We start from the raw sequence: 19,783 nt of genomic DNA, 5'->3' as shown, positions 1-19,783 counted from the left end.
AAAACGTTCTGGTGTGACCTAAAATGTTCTGGTGTGACCTAAAATGTTCTGGTTTGACCTAAAACGTTCTGGTGTGACCTGAAACGTTCTGGTTTGACCTAAAAACGTTCTGGTTTGACCTAAAATGTTCTGGTGTGAACTAAAACGTTCTGGTGTGACCTAAAATGTTCTGGTTTGACCTAAAATGTTCTGGTATGACCTAAAACGTTCTGGTGTGACCTAAAACGTTCTGGTGTGACCTAAAATGTTCTGGTTTGACCTAAAACGTTCTCGTTTGACCTAAAAACGTTCTGGTATGACCTAAAACGTTCTGGTGTGACCTAAAACGTTCTGGTGTGACCTAAAATGTTCTGGTTTGACCTAAAACGTTCTGGTTTGACCTAAAAACGTTCTGGTATGACCTAAAACGTTCTCGTGTGACCTAAAATGTTCTGGTGTGACCTAAAACGTTCTGGTATTATATAAAACCTTCTTGTATGATCTAAAACGTTCTGGTGTGACCTACAATGTTCTGGTTTGACCTAAAACGTTCTGGTTTGACCTAAAACGTTCTGTTGTGACCTAAAATGTTCTGGTATGACCTAAAACGTTCTGGTATGACCTAAAATGTTCTGGTGTGACCTAAAATGTTCCGGTTTGACCTAAAACGTTCCGGTTTGACCTAAAACGTTCCGGTTTGACCTAAAACGTTCCGGTTTGACCTAAAACGTTCTGGTTTGACCTACAATGTTCTGGTTTGACCTAAAACGTTCTGGTTTGACCTACAATGTTCTGGTGTGACCTAAAACGTTCTGGTGTGACCTAAAATGTTCTGGTTTGACCTAAAACATTCTGGTGTGACCTAAAACATTCTGGTATGACCTAAAATGTTCTTGTATGATCTAAAACGTTCTTGTATGATCTAAAACTTTACTATAATAACTATTACATACAAATAATAACTCTTGAATATTTTATTTATTTATTTAACCTTTATTTATTCCTGAATAACACATCTTCCTGCATGTCCATAATCTTTTTATATTCCTGTTTGCTCCTCTCCATCCATTCATCCCTGTTTTCCGCCCTTTTCAAATTCCTCTTTTTCTTTCTTCTTCTCTGGTTTTCTTCCCCCTCCAGTGTTTCCCTTTCTGCCAGCAGGTAATAATCCTCCTGTTTGTTTCCACCTTTCTATCAAACTCTGTTTCTCTGATCTCACTGTTCAGAATATTCTTCTCTGTTATTTCTGATCCAATCACATCTCCTTACTGCTCTATGAAAAATAAATGTGCAGTACCAGTCAAAAGTTTGGACACACCTACTCATTCCAGGGTTTTTCTTTATTTTTACTATTTTCTACATCGTAGAATAATAGTGAAGACATCAACACTATGAAATATCACGTATGGAATCATGTAGTAACCAAAAAGTGTTAAACAAATCAAAATATATTTTAGATTTGAGATTCTTCAAAGTAGCCACTCTTTGCCTTGATAACAGCTTTGCACACTCTTGGCATTCTCTCAACCAGCTTCACCTGGAATGCTTTTCCAACAGTCTTGAAGGAGTTCCCACATATGCTGAGCACTTGTTGGCTGCTTTTCCTTCACTCTGTGGTCCAACTCATCCCAAACCATCTCAATTGGGTTGAGGTCAGGTGATTGTGGAGGCCAGGTCATCTGATGCAGCACTCCATCACTCTACATTACTCTCATCAAATTCCACAAAATTAACTTTTAACAAGGCACACCTGTTAATTGAAATGCATACCTCATGAATCTGGTTGAGAGAATGCCAAGAGTGTGCCAAGGTGTCCTCAAGGCAAAAGGGTGGCTACTTTGAAGAATCTCAAATATAAAACATATTTTTGATTTAACACCTTTTTTGGTTACTCCATGATTCTATATGTTTTATTTCATAGTTTTGATGTCTTCACTATTATTCTACAATGTAAAAATAAAAACTCTGGAATGAGTAGGTGTGTCCAAACTTTGGACGGGTACTGTACATCTGGGTCTTTGTTCGAATACCAGGGTTGGGGTCAATTGTAATTCATGAACGTGAAGGCAAAATATAGATTCCCAACTAATTAGACAAAATTAATAAACAATACCTGGTAATGCTGCATAGTTCTAGAAAGGTCTGGAATTCCCCTTTCTGGTAAAAAAAATAGTTATAAATTGATGAGGTGTACTCATCTTTGAGGATACAAACTCAAGTACATTAGTACAAATATTTTGAAAATATATGAATATTTTATATGATTTTCTTTCCCTATTCAACAAAAATCGGGCAATAGGGCTTGAAATGAATGAAATGCTTTGTAAATATAGTAACAATCAAATTATAAACTACTTACTATAAGATTTCACCTTTCTTATATATAAATATGATCTTACTGAGTGACTGTACAATATTAGCACAATTTACAAAGAACTGACGAGAGATACTTTTCGCCAAACGTCCTCTGAGTGATTCAGAGACGCCATTCAAATGTGAGTCGCTACAGCTTTAAGCTCAAAGTCATTTTGTCTGTCTGCGTCCAAGACAAAGTAGTTTTGTTTCAGTTCTACCAAATGATTTATTATATTTCCTGTTGAGAGCTATACATCCACCTGAGAACATCATAGCGAGATGATACTGCTATTGTTGAATCCACTAGACACTCCATTTCATATGCTCTATTCAGGGCCGGCTCTAGCCTTTTAGGGGCCCTATGTGAGATTTTGTTTGGGGGCTCCCCACCTCACTGCAAAACATGTTAGTGGCCCCCCTCTCTTAAGTTCATTTCCTGCAATTTTACAATTATTGCCATTGGGGCGAACAGAACATTTTGCAATTTTATAACAACTTTTATGCAATTCTACTCATTTTTTAGATACGTTTTTGCTGTTTTAAAGCTAATTACCCACAATTCTATACATTTTGCCGTGACGTATGCAATGTTTATATATACTTTGGTTTGGGGCCTCCTAGTGGCCTGAGTCCCTAAGCGACAGCTTACGGTCACTTATGCCTGGAGCCGGTCCTGGCGCTATTGCAAGCGCAGCTACCAGGTTCACAGGCGCAGGAAATCATTCCTTTGTCTGGATAGGCCAGAAAATGTGACGTGTCACTCCCTATGCAAATGTAGGATTTCCTGTGCCTGTGCCCCTCACAGCTGCGCTTGCAATAGTGCAGGTGAATCCGGATAACCAGTGCTTTTAGGGAGTGGAAAGCAATTGATGTTGCGCTGTTCACAGAGAAAGAAAATAAACAAATAAATATCGGTTGGAATGGGCCCAGGTCACCTACAAAGTGGACTTAACATTTAGTTAAAGTCATTCAATTCAGGAAGTGATTTGAATTTAAAATGTGAAACATTTGACTTTTAAAAGAAAAACGTATCGTTTTCAGTTGATTTATTTCAGTTTTATTTAACCTTTATTTAACTAGACAAGTCAGTTAATTAAGAACAAATTCTTATTTACAATGACGGCCTACCAAAAGGCCTCCTGTGGAGACGGGGGCTGGGATTCAACATTTTAAATAAATAAAATATAAATATAGGACAAAACATCACGACAAGAGAGACAACACATGACTACATAGAGACCCAAGACAATATTTATTGAGAAATATTGAAAATAAATTATATATTTTTTATCACTGAATTCAATTCTAATTGACCCCAACCCTGTCGAACCCTGTCCTTCCTCCTTTACAGTAATCACTAATGTGACACGACTGTCTCAGTGTTAGTAAGCGTAAGATTTCCTAGATTGTCATTGGCTCCTGTGTCTGTCTCTACACAGCTGGATAAGGAGCTACAACACAACCTGAAGGAGACCATGGTTCAGAAATACCAGCAGTCTGGAGAGGAGAGCATCACCAGTGCAGTGGACAAGCTGCAGCAGGAGGTAAATGAATGACATTCCATACAGAAGCCACCTGGAAATGCTGTTCCAGCCACCATGTTTCATTCAGATAGAGGTCGTGGTTTAGGCTACTTGGTTTGGAGTGCATATTGTAACGAATCAGACATTGATAAGACAGATAACTCCTCCCCCTTTCTTGGAGCAGAGGTTACTGGCGCATCACATTAAATACATCACATTATATACATCACATTATATTAAATACATCACATTATATACATCACATTATATTATATACAGTGGGGAGAACAAGTATTTGATACACTGCCGATTTTGCAGGTTTTCCTACTTACAAAGCATGTAGAGGTCTGTAATTTTTATCATAGGTACACTTCAACTGTGAGAGACGGAATCTAAAACAAAAATCCAGAAAATCACATTGTATGATTTTTAAATAATTAATTTGCATTTTATTGCATGACATAAGTATTTGATCACCTACCAACCAGTAAGAATTCCGGCTCTCACGGACCTGTTAGTTTTTCTTTAAGAAGCCCTCCTGTTCTCCACTCATTACCTGTATTAACTGCACCTGTTTGAACTCGTTACCTGTATAAAAGACACCTGTCCACACACTCAATCAAACAGATTCCAACCTCTCCACAATGGCCAAGACCAGAGAGCTGTGTAAGGACATCAGGGATAAAATTGTAGACCTGCACAAGGCTGGGATGGGCTACAGGACAATAGGCAAGCAGCTTGGTGAGAAGGAAACAACTGTTGGCGCAATTATTAGAAAATGGAAGAAGTTCAAGATGACGGTCAATCACCCTCGGTCTGGGGCTCCATGCAAGATTTCACCTCGTGGGGCATCAATGATCATGAGGAAGGTGAGGGATCAGCCCAGAACTACACGGCAGGACCTGGTCAATGACCTGAAGAGAGCTGGGACCACAGTCTCAAAGAAAACCATTAGTAACACACTACGCCGTCATGGATTAAAATCCTGCAGCGCACGCAAGGTCCCCCTGCTTAAGCCAGTGCATGTCCAGGCCTGTCTGAAGTTTGCCAATGACCATCTGGATGATCCAGAGGAGGAATGGGAGAAGGTCATGTGGTCTGATGAGACAAAAATAGAGCTTTTTGGTCTAACTCCACTCGCCGTGTTTGGAGGAAGAAGAAGTATGAGTACAACCCCAAGAACACCATCCCAACCGTGAAGCATGGAGGTGGAAACATCATTCTTTGGGGATGCTTTTCTGCAAAGGGGACAGGACGACTGCACCGTATTGAGGGGAGGATGGATGGGGCCATGTATCGCGAGATCTTGGCCAACAACCTCCTTCCCTCAGTAAGAGCATTGAAGATGGGTCGTGGCTGGGTCTTCCAGCATGACAACGACACGAAGCACACAGCCATGGCAACTAAGGAGTGGCTCCGTAAGAAGCATCTCAAGGTCCTGGAGTGGCCTAGCCAGTCTCCAGACCTGAACCCAATAGAAAATCTTTGGAGGGAGCTGAAAGTCCGTATTGCCCAGCGACAGCCCCGAAACCTGAAGGATCTGGAGAAGATCTGTAGGGAGGAGTGGGCCAAAATCCCTGCTGCAGTGTGTGCAAACCTAGTCAAGAACTACAGGAAACGTATGATCTCTGTAATTGCAAACAAAGGTTTCTGTACCAAATATTAAGTTCTGCTTTTCTGATGTATCAAATACTTATGTCATGCAATAAAATGCAAATTAATTACTTAAAAATCATACAATGTGATTTTCTGGATTTTTGTTTTAGATTCCGTCTCTCATAGTTGAAGTGTACCTATGATAAAAATTACAGACCTCTACATGCTTTGTAAGTAGGAAAACCTGCAAAATCGGCAGTGTATCAAATACTTGTTCTCCCCACTGTACATCACATTATATACATCACATTATATGCATCACATTATATACATCACATTATATTAAATACATCACATTATATACATCACATTACATTAAATACATCACATTATATACATCACATTATATTAAATACATCACATTATATACATCACATTATATACATCACATTATATACATCACATTATATACATCACATTATATTAAATATATCACATTATATACATCACATTATATTAAATATATCACATTATATACATCACATTTTATACATCACATTATATACATCACATTATATACATCACATTAAATACATCACATTATATACATCACATTATATACATCACATTATATTAAATACATCACATTATATACATCACATTATATTATATACATCACATTATATTAAATACATCACATTAAATACATCTCATTATATTATATACATCACATTATATACATCACATTACATTAAATACATCACATTATATACATCACATTATATACATCACATTATATTAAATACATCACATTATATACATCACATTATATTAAATACATCACATTATATACATCACATTACATTAAATACATCACATTAAATACATCACATTAAATACATCACATTATATTCATCACATTATATTAAATACATCACATTATATACATCACATTACATTAAATACATCACATTATATACATCACATTATATACATCACATTATATTAAATACATCACATTATATACATCACATTATATACATCACATTATATTAAATACATCACATTATATACATCACATTATATACATCACATTATATTAAATACATCACATTATATACATCACATTATATTAAATACATCACATTAAATACATCACATTATATTAAATACATCACATTATATACATCACATTATATTAAATACATCACATTAAATACATCACATTATATACATCACATTATATTAAATACATCACATTATATACATCACATTATATTAAATACATCACATTATATACATCACATTACATTAAATACATCACATTAAATACATCACATTAAATACATCACATTATATACATCACATTATATTAAATACATCACATTATATACATCACATTACATTAAATACATCACATTATATACATCACATTATATACATCACATTATATTAAATACATCACATTATATACATCACATTATATTAAATACATCACATTAAATACATCTCATTATATTATATACATCACATTATATACATCACATTACATTAAATACATCACATTATATACATTATATTAAATACATCACATTATATACATCACATTATATTAAATACATCACATTATATACATCACATTACATTAAATACATCACATTAAATACATCACATTAAATACATCACCTTATATACATCACATTATATTAAATACATCACATTATATACATCACATTACATTAAATACATCACATTATATACATCACATTATATACATCACATTATATTAAATACATCACATTATATACATCACATTATATACATCACATTATATTAAATACATCACATTATATACATCACATTATATTAAATACATCACATTAAATACATCACATTATATTATATACATCACATTATATACATCACATTATATTAAATACATCACATTAAATACATCACATTATATACATCACATTATATTAAATACATCACATTAAATACATCACATTATATACATCTCATTATATTAAATACATCACATTATATTAAATACATCACATTATATACATCACATTACATTAAATACATCACATTATATACATCACATTATATTAAGTGCATCACATTAAATACATCACATTATATTAAATACATCACATTAAATACATCACATTATATACATCTCATTATAGCAGCATACCACCCTGCATACCACTGCTGGCTTGCTTCTGAAGCTAAGCAGGGTTGGTCCTGGTCAGTCCCTGGATGGGAGACCAGGTGCTGCTGGAAGTGGTGTTGGAGGGCCAGTAGGAGGCACTCTTTCCTCTGGTCTAAACAAAGATCCCAATGCCCCAGGGCAGTGATTGGGGACACTGCTCTGTGTAGGGTGCCGTCTTTCGGATGGGACGTTAAACGGGTGTCCTGACTCTCTGAGGTCATTAAAGATCCCATGGCACTTATCGTAAGACTAGGGGTGTTAACCCCGGTGTCCTGGCTAAATTCCCAATCTGGCCCTCAACCATCACGGTCACCTAATAATCCCCAGTTTACAATTGGCTCATTCATACCCCCTCCTCTCCCCTGTAACTATTCCCCAGGTCGTTGCTGCAAATGAAAACGTGTTCTCAGTCAACTTACCTGGTAAAATAACGGTAAAATAAAATAAGAAAATATTAAATACATCACATTATATTAAATACATTAAATACATCACATTATATACATCTCATTATATTAAATACATCAAATTATATTAAATACATCACATTAAATACATCACATTATATACATCTCATTATATTAAATACAGTGGGGCAAAAAAGTATTTAGTCAGCCACCAATTGTGCAAGTTCTCCCACTTAAAAAGATGAGAGAGGCCTGTAATTTTCATCATAGGTACACTTCAACTATGACAGACAAAATGAGAGAAAAAAAATCCAGAAAATCACATTGTAGGATTTTTTATGAATTTATTTGCAAATTATGGTGGAAAATAAGTATTTGGTCACCTACAAACAAGCAAGATTTCTGGCTCTCACAGACCTGTAACTTCTTCTTTAAGAGGCTCCTCTGTCCTCCACTCGTTACCTGTATTAATGGCACCTGTTTGAACTTGTTATTAGTATAAAAGACACCTGTCCACAACCTCAAACAGTCACACTCCAAACTCCACTATGGCCAAGACCAAAGAGCTGTCAAAGGACACCAGAAACAAAATTGTAGACCTGCACCAGGCTGGGAAGACTGAATCTGCAATAGGTAAGCAGCTTGGTTTGAAGAAATCAACTGTGGGAGCAATTATTAGGAAATGGAAGACATACAAGACCACTGATAATCTCCCTCGATCTGGGGCTCCACGCAAGATCTCACCCCGTGGTGTCAAAATGATCACAAGAAGGGTGAGCAAAAATCCCAGAACCACACGGGGGGACCTAGTGAATGACCTGCAGAGTGCTGGGACCAAAGTAACAAAGCCTACCATCAGTAACACACTACGCCGCCAGGGACTCAAATCCTGCAGTGCCAGACGTGTCCCCCTGCTTAAGCCAGTACATGTTCAGGCCCGTCTGAAGTTTGCTAGAGAGCATTTGGATGATCCAGAAGAAGATTGGGAGAATGTCATATGGTCAGATGAAACCAAAATATAACTTTTTGGTAAACTCAACTCGTCGTGTTTGGAGGACAAAGAATGCTGAGTTGCATCCAAAGAACACCATACCTACTGTGAAGCATGGGGGTGGAAACATCATGCTTTGAGGCTGTTTTTCTGCAAAGGGACCAGGACGACTGATCCGTGTAAAGGAAAGAATGAATGGGGCCATGTATCGTGAGATTTTGAGTGAAAACCTCCTTCCATCAGCAAGGGCATTGAAGATGAAACGTGGCTGGGTCTTTCAGCATGACACTGATCCCAAACACACCGCCCGGGCAACGAAGGAGTGCCTTCGTAAGAAGCATTTCAAGGTCCTGGAGTGGCCTAGCCAGTCTCCAGATCTCAACCCTATAGAAAATCTTTGGAGGGAGTTGAAAGTCCGTGTTGCCCAGCAACAGCCCCAAAACATCACTGCTCTAGAGGAGATCTGAATGGAGGAATGGGCCAAAATACCAGCAACAGTGTGTGAAAACCTTGTGAAGACTTACAGAAAACGTTTGACCTCTGTCATTGCCAACAAAGGGTATTTAACTTGTTATGGCTGCAGTATTGAAAAACTGGAAAATATGTGCAAATTTTCAAACGGCCTCTTAATCAATTTTTGCTCTTACAATATGCATATTGTTATTACTATTGGATAGAAAACAGTCTCTAGTTTCTAAAACCGTTTTAATTATTTCTCTAAGTGGAACAGAACTATTTTTACAGTCCATTTCCTATCCGGAAGTGAGATTTCCAAAAATCGATGTCGCTCTTCGAGCCCTTGTCTATAAAAGGGCATGTCACTTAGGACTGTAGAAACACGTCATACGCCTTCCTCTGTGTGTCATGTGGAAGTGAGAGTTGAAATCAGTTGATTATCTCGTCCTGTATTTGAACACAGCCTCTTTGATTGAGTGTTGCGCAGTTTATTTTTCTTTCTGGGCGCGAAGTAGCACCTGGACTCGGCTCCTGGAAAACACTCTGTAAAGGTGAATATGATCTCTGGCTTAGATTTTATTTGATACATGTCACAATATCATCCTAAAGTATGTTATTTCAATATACTTTAATTATATTATTGAAATGTTTTCTGGACTTTAGACGTGATGCGACGCAAGAATTTTTTCAAGATGGAGAGGTTAGCGTCGCACTGCCAGTGTGCTTGCTAATTCAAGAGGGTATTTGTTCGTTCTGGATCGAAATAAAGACGTTTCTGAACAAAGGACCCCTTGGAGAACATTCTGATGGAAGATCCACAAAGATAAGGACCCAATTTGGGATGCTTTTTCATATATCTGTCGAACTGTGCTAACGCTACCGTTTGACTAGAATCAATGTTGCTGTGTGCTAGCTATTGTAGTAAGCTAATATAACGATATATTGTGTTTTCGCTGTAAAACACTTCAACAATCGGAAATATTGTCTGTATTCACAAGATATTTGTCTTTCATTAGCTATCCACCATATATTTGTCTGAAATGATTTATGATGAGTAATTAGGTAGTTGACGTTGGTGTCTATTTTCTCTGGCTACTCCCGTGAGATTTCTGACTGTAGCTATGATGGTAGCAGTAATGTAAAACTGATTTATAGCTAAAATATGCAATTTTTTGAACAAAACATAGATTTATTGTGTAACATGTTATAGGACTGTCATCTGAGGTAGTTTTTTCTAGGTTATTTAGGTTGGTTCTAGGTTAGTTAGGTTGGCTTGTGCATCCTACTTGCATCCTACTTGTGCTGTGAAAAATGTCTGTCCTCTTTTTTATTTGGTGGTGAGCTAACATAAATATATGTGGTGTTTTCTCTGTAAAACATTTAAAAAATCGGACATGTTGGCTGGATTGACAAGATGTTTATCTTTCAAATGCTGTATTGGACTTGTTAATGTGTGAAAGTTAAATATTTAAAAAAAATAGATTTTGAATTTCGCGCCCTGCATTTGAGCTGGATGTTGTCATAGGTGTACCGGTGTCGGGCTGCAGCCATAACAGGATAACAAAGTATTGAGATAAACTTTTGTTATTGACCAAATACTTATTTTCCACCATAATTTGAAAATAAATTCATTAAAAATCCTACAATGTGATTTTCTGGATTTTTTTTCCTCATTTTGTCTGTCATAGTTGAAGTGTACCTATGATGAAAATTACAGGCCTCTCTCATCTTTTTAAGTGGGAGAACTTGCACAATTGGTGGCTGACTAAATACTTTTTTGCCCCACTGTACATCACATTATATTAAATACATCACATTAAATACATCACATTATATACATCTCATTATATTAAATACATCACATTATATTAAATACATCACATTAAATACATCACATTATATTATATACATCACATTATATACATCACATTATATACATCACATTATATTAAATACATCACATTAAATACATCACATTATATTATATACATCACATTAAATACATCACATTAAATACATCACATTATATTAAATACATCACATTATATACATCACATTATATTATATACATCACATTAAATACATCTCATTATATTATATACATCACATTAAATACATCTCATTATATTATATACATCACATTAAATACATCTCATTAAATACATCACATTAAATACATCACATTAAATACATCACATTATATACATCACATTATATTAAATACATCACATTATATTAAATACATCACATTATATTAAATACATCACATTATATACATCACATTATATTAAATACATCACATTATATACATCACATTATATTAAATACATCACATTATATACATCACATTACATTCATCACATTAAATACTGTGCATTCAGAAAGTATTCAGACTCCTTGAAGTTTTCCACATTTTGTTACGTTACAGCCTTATCTAAAATGGATTAAATAAAAACCTTTCCTCGTCAATCTACACACAATACCCCATAATGACATCACAATACCCCATAATGACATCACAATACCCCATAATGACATCACAATACCCCATAATGACAAAGTGAAAACAGGTTCTTAGAATTTTTGCAAATTTATTAAACCCCCCCCCCCCTGACTAAATACTTTTTTGCCCCACTGTACATCACATTATATTAAATACATCACATTAAATACATCTCATTATATTAAATACATCACATTATATTAAATACATCACATTAAATACATCACATTATATTATATACATCACATTAAATACATCACATTATATACATCTCATTATATTAAATACATCACATTATATTAAATACATCACATTAAATACATCACATTATATTATATACATCACATTAAATACATCACATTATATACATCACATTATATTAAATACTTCACATTAAATACATCACATTATATTATATACATCACATTAAATACATCACATTATATTATATACATCACATTAAATACATCACATTAAATACATCACATTATATTATATACATCACATTAAATACATCACATTATATACATCACATTATATTAAATACATCACATTAAATACATCACATTATATTATATACATCACATTAAATACATCACATTAAATACATCACATTATATTAAATACATCACATTATATACATCACATTATATTATATACATCACATTAAATACATCTCATTATATTATATACATCACATTAAATACATCTCATTATATTATATACATCACATTAAATACATCTCATTAAATACATCACATTAAATACATCACATTAAATACATCACATTATATACATCACATTATATTAAATACATCACATTATATTAAATACATCACATTATATTAAATACATCACATTATATACATCACATTATATTAAATACATCACATTATATACATCACATTATATTAAATACATCACATTATATACATCACATTACATTCATCACATTAAATACTGTGCATTCAGAAAGTATTCAGACTCCTTGAAGTTTTCCACATTTTGTTACGTTACAGCCTTATCTAAAATGGATTAAATAAAAACCTTTCCTCGTCAATCTACACACAATACCCCATAATGACATCACAATACCCCATAATGACATCACAATACCCCATAATGACATCACAATACCCCATAATGACAAAGTGAAAACAGGTTCTTAGAATTTTTGCAAATTTATTAAACCCCCCCCCCCCCCCCCACACAGAAATACCTTATTTACATAAGTATTCAGACCCTTTGCTATGAGACCCAAAATTGAGCTCAGGTGTATCCTGTTGCAATTGAAAATCCTTGATATGTTTGTACAACTTGATTGGAGTCCACCTGTGGTAAATTCAGTTGATTGGACATGATTTGGAAAGTCACACACCTGTCTATATAAGGTCCCACAGTTGACAGTTCATGTCAGAGCAAAAACCAAGCCATGAGGTCTAAGGAATTGTCCTTGGATCTCCGAGACAGGATTGTGTCGAGGCACAGATCTGGGGAAGGGTACCAACATTTTTTGCAGCTTTGAAGGTCCCCAAGAACACAATGGCCTCCATCATTCTTAAATGGAAGAAGTTTGGGACCACCTAGACTCTTCCTAGAGCTGGCTGCGCGGCAAAACTGAGCAATCGGGGAGAAGGGCTTTGGTCAGGGAGGTGACCAAGAACTCGATGGTCACTCTGTGGAGATGGAAGAACCTTCCGGAAGGACAGACATCTCTGCAGCAGTCCACCAATCAGGCCTTTATGGTAGAGTGGCCAGATGGAAGCCATTGGTGTCTAGATGGAATTTGTATTTGTGGTCCTGGCAACTGGACCTTTTTTGGACTGAGATTTACTGTCAAGGCCCAGGTCTGACAGAATCTGTGCAGAAGATCTAGGTGCTGCTGTAGGCCCTCCTTGGTTGGGGACAGAAGCACCAGATCATCAGCAAACAGTAGACATTTGACTTCAGATTCTAGAAGGGTGAGGCCGGGTGCTACAGACTGTTCTAGTGCTCTCGCAAATTCGTTGGTATCTATGCTTGGTATTTTATTAGGATCCCCATTAGTTGTTGCAAAAGCAGCAGCTACTCTTCCTGGGGTTTATTATGGATCCCCATTAACTGTTGCAAAAGCAGCAGCTACTCTTCCTGGGGTTTATTATGGATCCCCATTAGTTGTTGCAAAAGCAGCAGCTACTCTTCCTGGGGTTTATTATGGATCCCCATTAGCTGTTGTAAAAGCAGCAGCTACTCTTCCTGGGGTCCACACAAAACATGAAACATAATACAGAATGACATAATACAGAACATCATTAGACAAGAACAGCTCAAGGGCAGAACTACATGCATTTTTTAAAAGGCACATGTAGCCTACATATCAATACACAAACTATCCAGGTCAAATAGGGGAGAGGAGTTGTGCCGTGAGGTGTTGCTTTATCTGTTTTTTTTCAAACCAGGTTTGCTGTTAATTTGAGCAATATGAGATGGAAGGAAGTTCCATGCAATAAGGGCTCTATATAGTACTGTACATTTTTTAAATTTGTTTTGGATTTGGGGACTATGAAAAGACCCCTGGTGGCATGTCTGGTGGGGTAAGTGTTTGTGACAGAGCTGTGTGTAAGTTGAATATGCAAACAATTAGGGATTTTCAACACATTGTTTCTTATAAAAAGAAGAAGTGACGCAGTCAGTCTCTCCTCAACTCTTAGCCAAGAGAGTCTGGCATGTATAGTATTTATATCAGCCCTCTGATTACAATTAAGAGCAAACCGTGCCGCTCTGTTCTGGGCCAGCTGCAGCTTAACTAGGTCTTTCCTTGCAGCACTGGACCCACACGACTGGACAATAATCAAGATAAGAGAAAACTAGAACTTGCTTTTAGGACTGTGGTGTCAAAAAAGCAGAGCATCTTTTAATTACAGCTAGACCTCTTCCCATCTTTACAACCATTGAATCTATATGTTTTGACCATGACAGTTTACAATCTAAGGTAACGCCAAGTAATTTAGTCTCCTTAGCTTGTTCAACAGCCACACCATTCATTACCAGATTCAGCTGAGCTCTAGAACTTAGGGAATGATTCGTACCAAATACAATGCTCTTAGTTTTAGAGATGTTCAGGACCAGTTTATTACTGACCACCCATTCCAAAACAGGCTGCAACTCTTTGTTAAGGGGTTCAGCGACTTCATTAGCTGTGGTTGCTGATGCGTATATGGTTGAATCATCAGCATACATGGACACATATGCTTTGTTTAATGCCAGTGGCAGGTCATTGGTAAAAATAGAAAAGAGTAGAGGGCCTAGAGAGCTGCCCTGTGGTACACCACACTTTACATGTTTGACATTAGAGAAGCTTCCATTAAAGAAAAACCTTTGAGTTCTATTAGATAGATAGCTCTGAATTCACGATATGGCAGCGGTTGAAAGCCGTAGCACTTACGTTTTTTTCAACAGGTTATGGTCAATAATATCAAAGGCTGCACTGAAATCTAACAGTACAGCTCACACAATCATCTTATTATCAAATTCTTTCAACCAATCATCAGTCATTTGTGTCAGTGCAGTACATGTTGATTAAATCAACAAAGCATACGAAGACTTTGCCTTCATTTTGGTTTGTTTGTTTGTCAATTAGGATGTGCAGGGTGAATACGTGGTCTGTCGTGCAGTAATTTGGTAGAAAGCCAATTTGACATTTGCTCAGTACATTGTCTTCACTGAGGAAATGTACGAGTCTGCTGTTAATGACAATGCAGAGTATTTACTCTAGGTTACATCTCTCTCTGTCTGTCTGTCTCTTTCTCTGTCTATCTCTCCTCTCTCTCTCCACTCTCTCTCTTTGTCTCTCTCTCCACTCTCTCGCTTTGTCTCTCGCTTTGTCTCTCTCTTTGTCTCTCTCTCTTTGTCTCTCTCTCTTTGTCTCTCTCTCTTTGTCTCTCTCTCTCTCTCTCTCTCTCTCTCTCTCTCTCTCTCTCTCTCTCTCTCTCTCTCTCTCTCTCTCTCTCTCTCTCTCTCTCTCTCTCTCTCTCTCTCTCTCTTTCTCTCTCTCTCTCTCTCTCTCTCTCTCTCTCTCTCTCTCTCTCTCTCTCTCAGTTTAAGTGTTGTGGTAGTAACAGCTCGTCAGACTGGTCAGACAGTGTGTGGATCCTGACACCTAGCAACGATAGACTGGTCCCAGACAGCTGCTGCAAGACACCCAGTAACCTCTGTGGCCGCAGAGACCACCCCTCTAATATCTACAAGGTGGAGGTGAGTAGAGCCACACACACATCCTACAGTACATATCAAACAATAGACAATAAGGTAATGTGTATCATTACTGATAGTAGCTGATTGTTCAAGATGACATGAGTGTCTTCTTCTCTCTCTTTAGGGTGGATGTATCACTAAGCTGGAGACGTTCATTCTGAGCCAACTGCAGATCCTGGGAGCAGTGGCGATCGGGATCGCCTTCCTCCAGGTAAAGTCCTAGAAACTTACCATACCTTAATGTAGACTTGGGGGACTTAGTAACATTAGTCATATTAATGTAGACTTGGGAGGAACTTAGTAACATTAATGTAGACTTGGGAGGAACTTAGTAACATTAATGTAGACTTGGGAGGAACTTAGTAACATTAATGTAGACTTGAGGATCTTAGTAACATTACTCATATTAATGTAGACTTGAGGGAACTTAGTAACATTAATGTAGACTTGAGTTTTACATGTGAGCTTGGTCTTTTGAGAAACAGTCTAAGGTTAGGTGAAGTACTATTAATGTGAATAATAAACTCAGCAAAAAAAGAAACGTCCCTTTTTCAGGACCCTGTCTCTCAAAGATAATTCGTAAAAATCAGAATAACTTCACAGATCTTCATTGTAAAGGGTTTAAACACTGTTTCCCATGCTTCTTCAATGAACCATAAACAATTAATGAACATGCACCTGTGGAACGGTCATTAAGACACTAACAGCTTACAGACCGTAGGCAATTACGGTCACAGTTATGAAAACTTAGGACACTAAATAGGCCTTTCTACTGACTCTGAAAAACACAAAGAAAGATACCCAGGGTTCCTGCTCATCTGCGTGAACATGCCTTAGGCATGCTGCAATGAGGCATGAGGACTGCAGATGTGGCCAGGACAATAAATTGCAATGTCCGTACTGTGAGATCCCTAAGACAGCGCTACAGAGAGACAGGACGGACAGCTGATCATCCTCGCAGTGGCAGACCACGTGTAAAAACATCTGCACGGGATCGGTACATCCAAACATCACACCTGCGGGACAGGTACAGGATGGCAACAACAACTGCCCGAGTTAAACCAGGAATGCACAATCCCTCCATCAGTGCTCAGACTGAGAGAGGCTGGACTGAGGGCTTGTAAGGCTGTTGTAAGGCGGGTCCTCACCAGACATCACCGGCAACAATGCCTATGGGCACAAACCCACCGTTGCTGGACCAGACAGGACTGGCAAAAAGTGCTCTTCACTGACGAGTCACGGTTTTGTCTCACCAGGGGTGTTGGTCGGATTCACATTTATTGTTGAAGGAGTGAGCGTTACACCGAGGCCTGTACTCGGGAGCGGGATCGATTTGGAGGTGGAGGGTCCGTCATGGTCTGGAGCGGTGTGTCACAGCATCATCGGACTTAGCTTGTTGTCATTGCAGGCAATCTCAACGCTGTGTGTTACAGGGAATACATCCTCCTCCTTCATGTGGTACCCCTCCTGCAGGCTCATCCTGACATGACCCTCCAGCATGACAATGCCACCAGCCATACTGCTCGTTCTGTGCATGATTTCCTGAAAGACAGGAATGTCAGTGTTCTGCCGTGGCCAGCGAGAGCCCGGATCTCAATCCCATTGAGCACGTCTGGGATCTGTTGGATCGGAGGGTGAGGACTAGGGCCATTCCCCCCAGAAATGTCCGGGAACTTGCAGGTGCCTTGGTGGAAGAGTGGGGTAACATCTCACAGCAAGAACTGGCAAATCTGGTGCAGTCCATGAGGAGGAGATGCACTGCAGTACTTAATGCAGCTGGTGGCCACACCAGATACTGACTGTTACTTTTTTCATTAGTCAATTTCTGTTAGTCACATGTCTTTGGAACTTGTTCAGTTTATGTCTCAGTTGTTGAATATTTTTATGTTCATACAAATAATTACACATGTTACGTTTGCTGAAAATAAACGCAGTTGACAGTGAGAGGACGTTTCTTTTTTTGCTGAGTTTATGTTTCCCTCGTCTCTTTATTTCTTTCAGCTCGTAGGGATGATTCTTGTTTGCTGCCTATATCGAAGTCTGAAGGAGGAGTCGTACTGAGCATCTCTGATGTCACAACAACAACAGCAAGAAGACAACAACAACAACACAACAACAACAACAACATATTTACCAATATTTAGATATGCTTTCTCTCTGTCTCGGACGCTACATATGTCTCATGTAGATATGTAGAATGAAAAGTTATTTTTTTTCAAAGACAAAATGAACCTATTTTGAAGTTTAGGTAAGGCAGGCAGCAGGAAACAGGCAGGCAGAAGGCAGGAAGGCAGACAGACAGACAGACAGGCAGTCAAAGAGGCAAACAGCAGACAGGAAGGAAGCAGCAGGCCATAGTCTATTCTGCCTTGGGTAGATGCTGGAACATAGTCTATTCTGCCTTGGGTAGATACTGGAACATAGTCTATTCTGCCTTGGGTAGATGCTGGAACACAGTCTATTCTGCCTTGGGTAGATGCTGGAACATATTCTATTCTGCCTTGGGTAGATGCTGGTAGATAGTCTTTTCTGCCTTGGGTAGATGCTGGTAGATTTTGACATGTACAGTGGCTTCAGAAAGTACCGTATTCACACTCCTTGACTTATTCCATATTTTGTTGTGTTATAGCCTGAATTCAACATGAATTAAATCTATTTTCCTCATCAATCTATACACAATACCCCATAATGTTAAACTGAAAACATGTTTTTGGAAATGTTTAAAAAAAATGTGTTGAAAATGAAATACAAAAATATCTCATTTACACAAGTATTCACACCCTTGAGTCAATACTTTGTAGAAACAACTTTGGCAGCGATTACAGCTGTGAGTCTTTCTGGGTAAGTCTCTAAGAGTGATTACAGCTGTGAGTCTTTCTGGGTAAGTCTCTAAGAGTTTTCTACACCTGTATTGTACAACATTTGCCCATTATTCTTTTCAAAATTCATTCAAGCGTTGTCAAATTGGTTGTTGATCATTCCTAGACAACCATTTTCAAGTCTTGGATTTTCAAGTATATTTAAGTCAAAACTGCAACTCGGTCACTCAGGAACATTCACTGTCTTCTTGGTAAGCAACTCCAGTGTAGATTTGGCCTTGTGTTTTTGGTTATTGTCCTGCTGAAAGGTGAATTCATCTCCCAGTGTCTGGTGGAAAGCAGACTGAACCAGGTATTCCTCTAGGATTTTTGCCTGTGCTTAGCTCCATTCCGTTTCTTTTTTATCCTGAAAAAACTCCCCAGTCCTTAACAATTACAAGCATACTGTAACGGTAGTCATATTCCTCGGACGAGGAGAGGCGAGACGGATCGGACCAATACGCGGAGTGGTTAGTGTTCATAATGATTTAATAACAAACGAAACTGAACACTTACAAATTCAAAATAACAACGAATGTGACAAAACCGAAAACAGTCCCGTGTGGCACGAACACTGACACGAGATACAATCACCCACCAACAAACAGTGAGAACAGCCTACCTTAATATGGTTCTCAATCAGAGGAAACGTCAAACACCTGCC

At 37.4% G+C, this 19,783-nt stretch overlaps 1 protein-coding gene across 2 annotated transcripts in view; it reads left to right on the top strand.

Moving 5' to 3' along the window:
- LOC139578035 (CD151 antigen-like) overlaps positions 1–18,488 on the top strand; it is a 29,248-nt gene extending 10,760 nt beyond the window's left edge. Inside the window, exons 5-9 of one of the 2 annotated variants that reach the window (XM_071405174.1) lie at positions 1,120–1,140; positions 3,774–3,878; positions 16,106–16,261; positions 16,386–16,472; positions 18,263–18,452. In XM_071405174.1, coding sequence (XP_071261275.1) covers positions 1,120–1,140; positions 3,774–3,878; positions 16,106–16,261; positions 16,386–16,472; positions 18,263–18,322 — 429 coding nt within the window. In that variant the 3' untranslated portion in view covers positions 18,323–18,452. Of the gene's footprint in view, positions 1–1,119; positions 1,141–3,773; positions 3,879–16,105; positions 16,262–16,385; positions 16,473–18,262 lie in introns of both variants that reach the window. The other variant, XM_071405175.1, reaches the window with a different exon arrangement.
- The last annotated feature ends 1,295 nt before the right edge of the window (positions 18,489–19,783 follow it).

This window comes from Salvelinus alpinus, chromosome 6, assembly GCF_045679555.1.
Source record: "Salvelinus alpinus chromosome 6, SLU_Salpinus.1, whole genome shotgun sequence".
Classification (NCBI taxonomy): Eukaryota; Metazoa; Chordata; class Actinopteri; order Salmoniformes; family Salmonidae; genus Salvelinus; species Salvelinus alpinus.
This window is presented reverse-complemented; position numbering and strand designations above follow the sequence as displayed.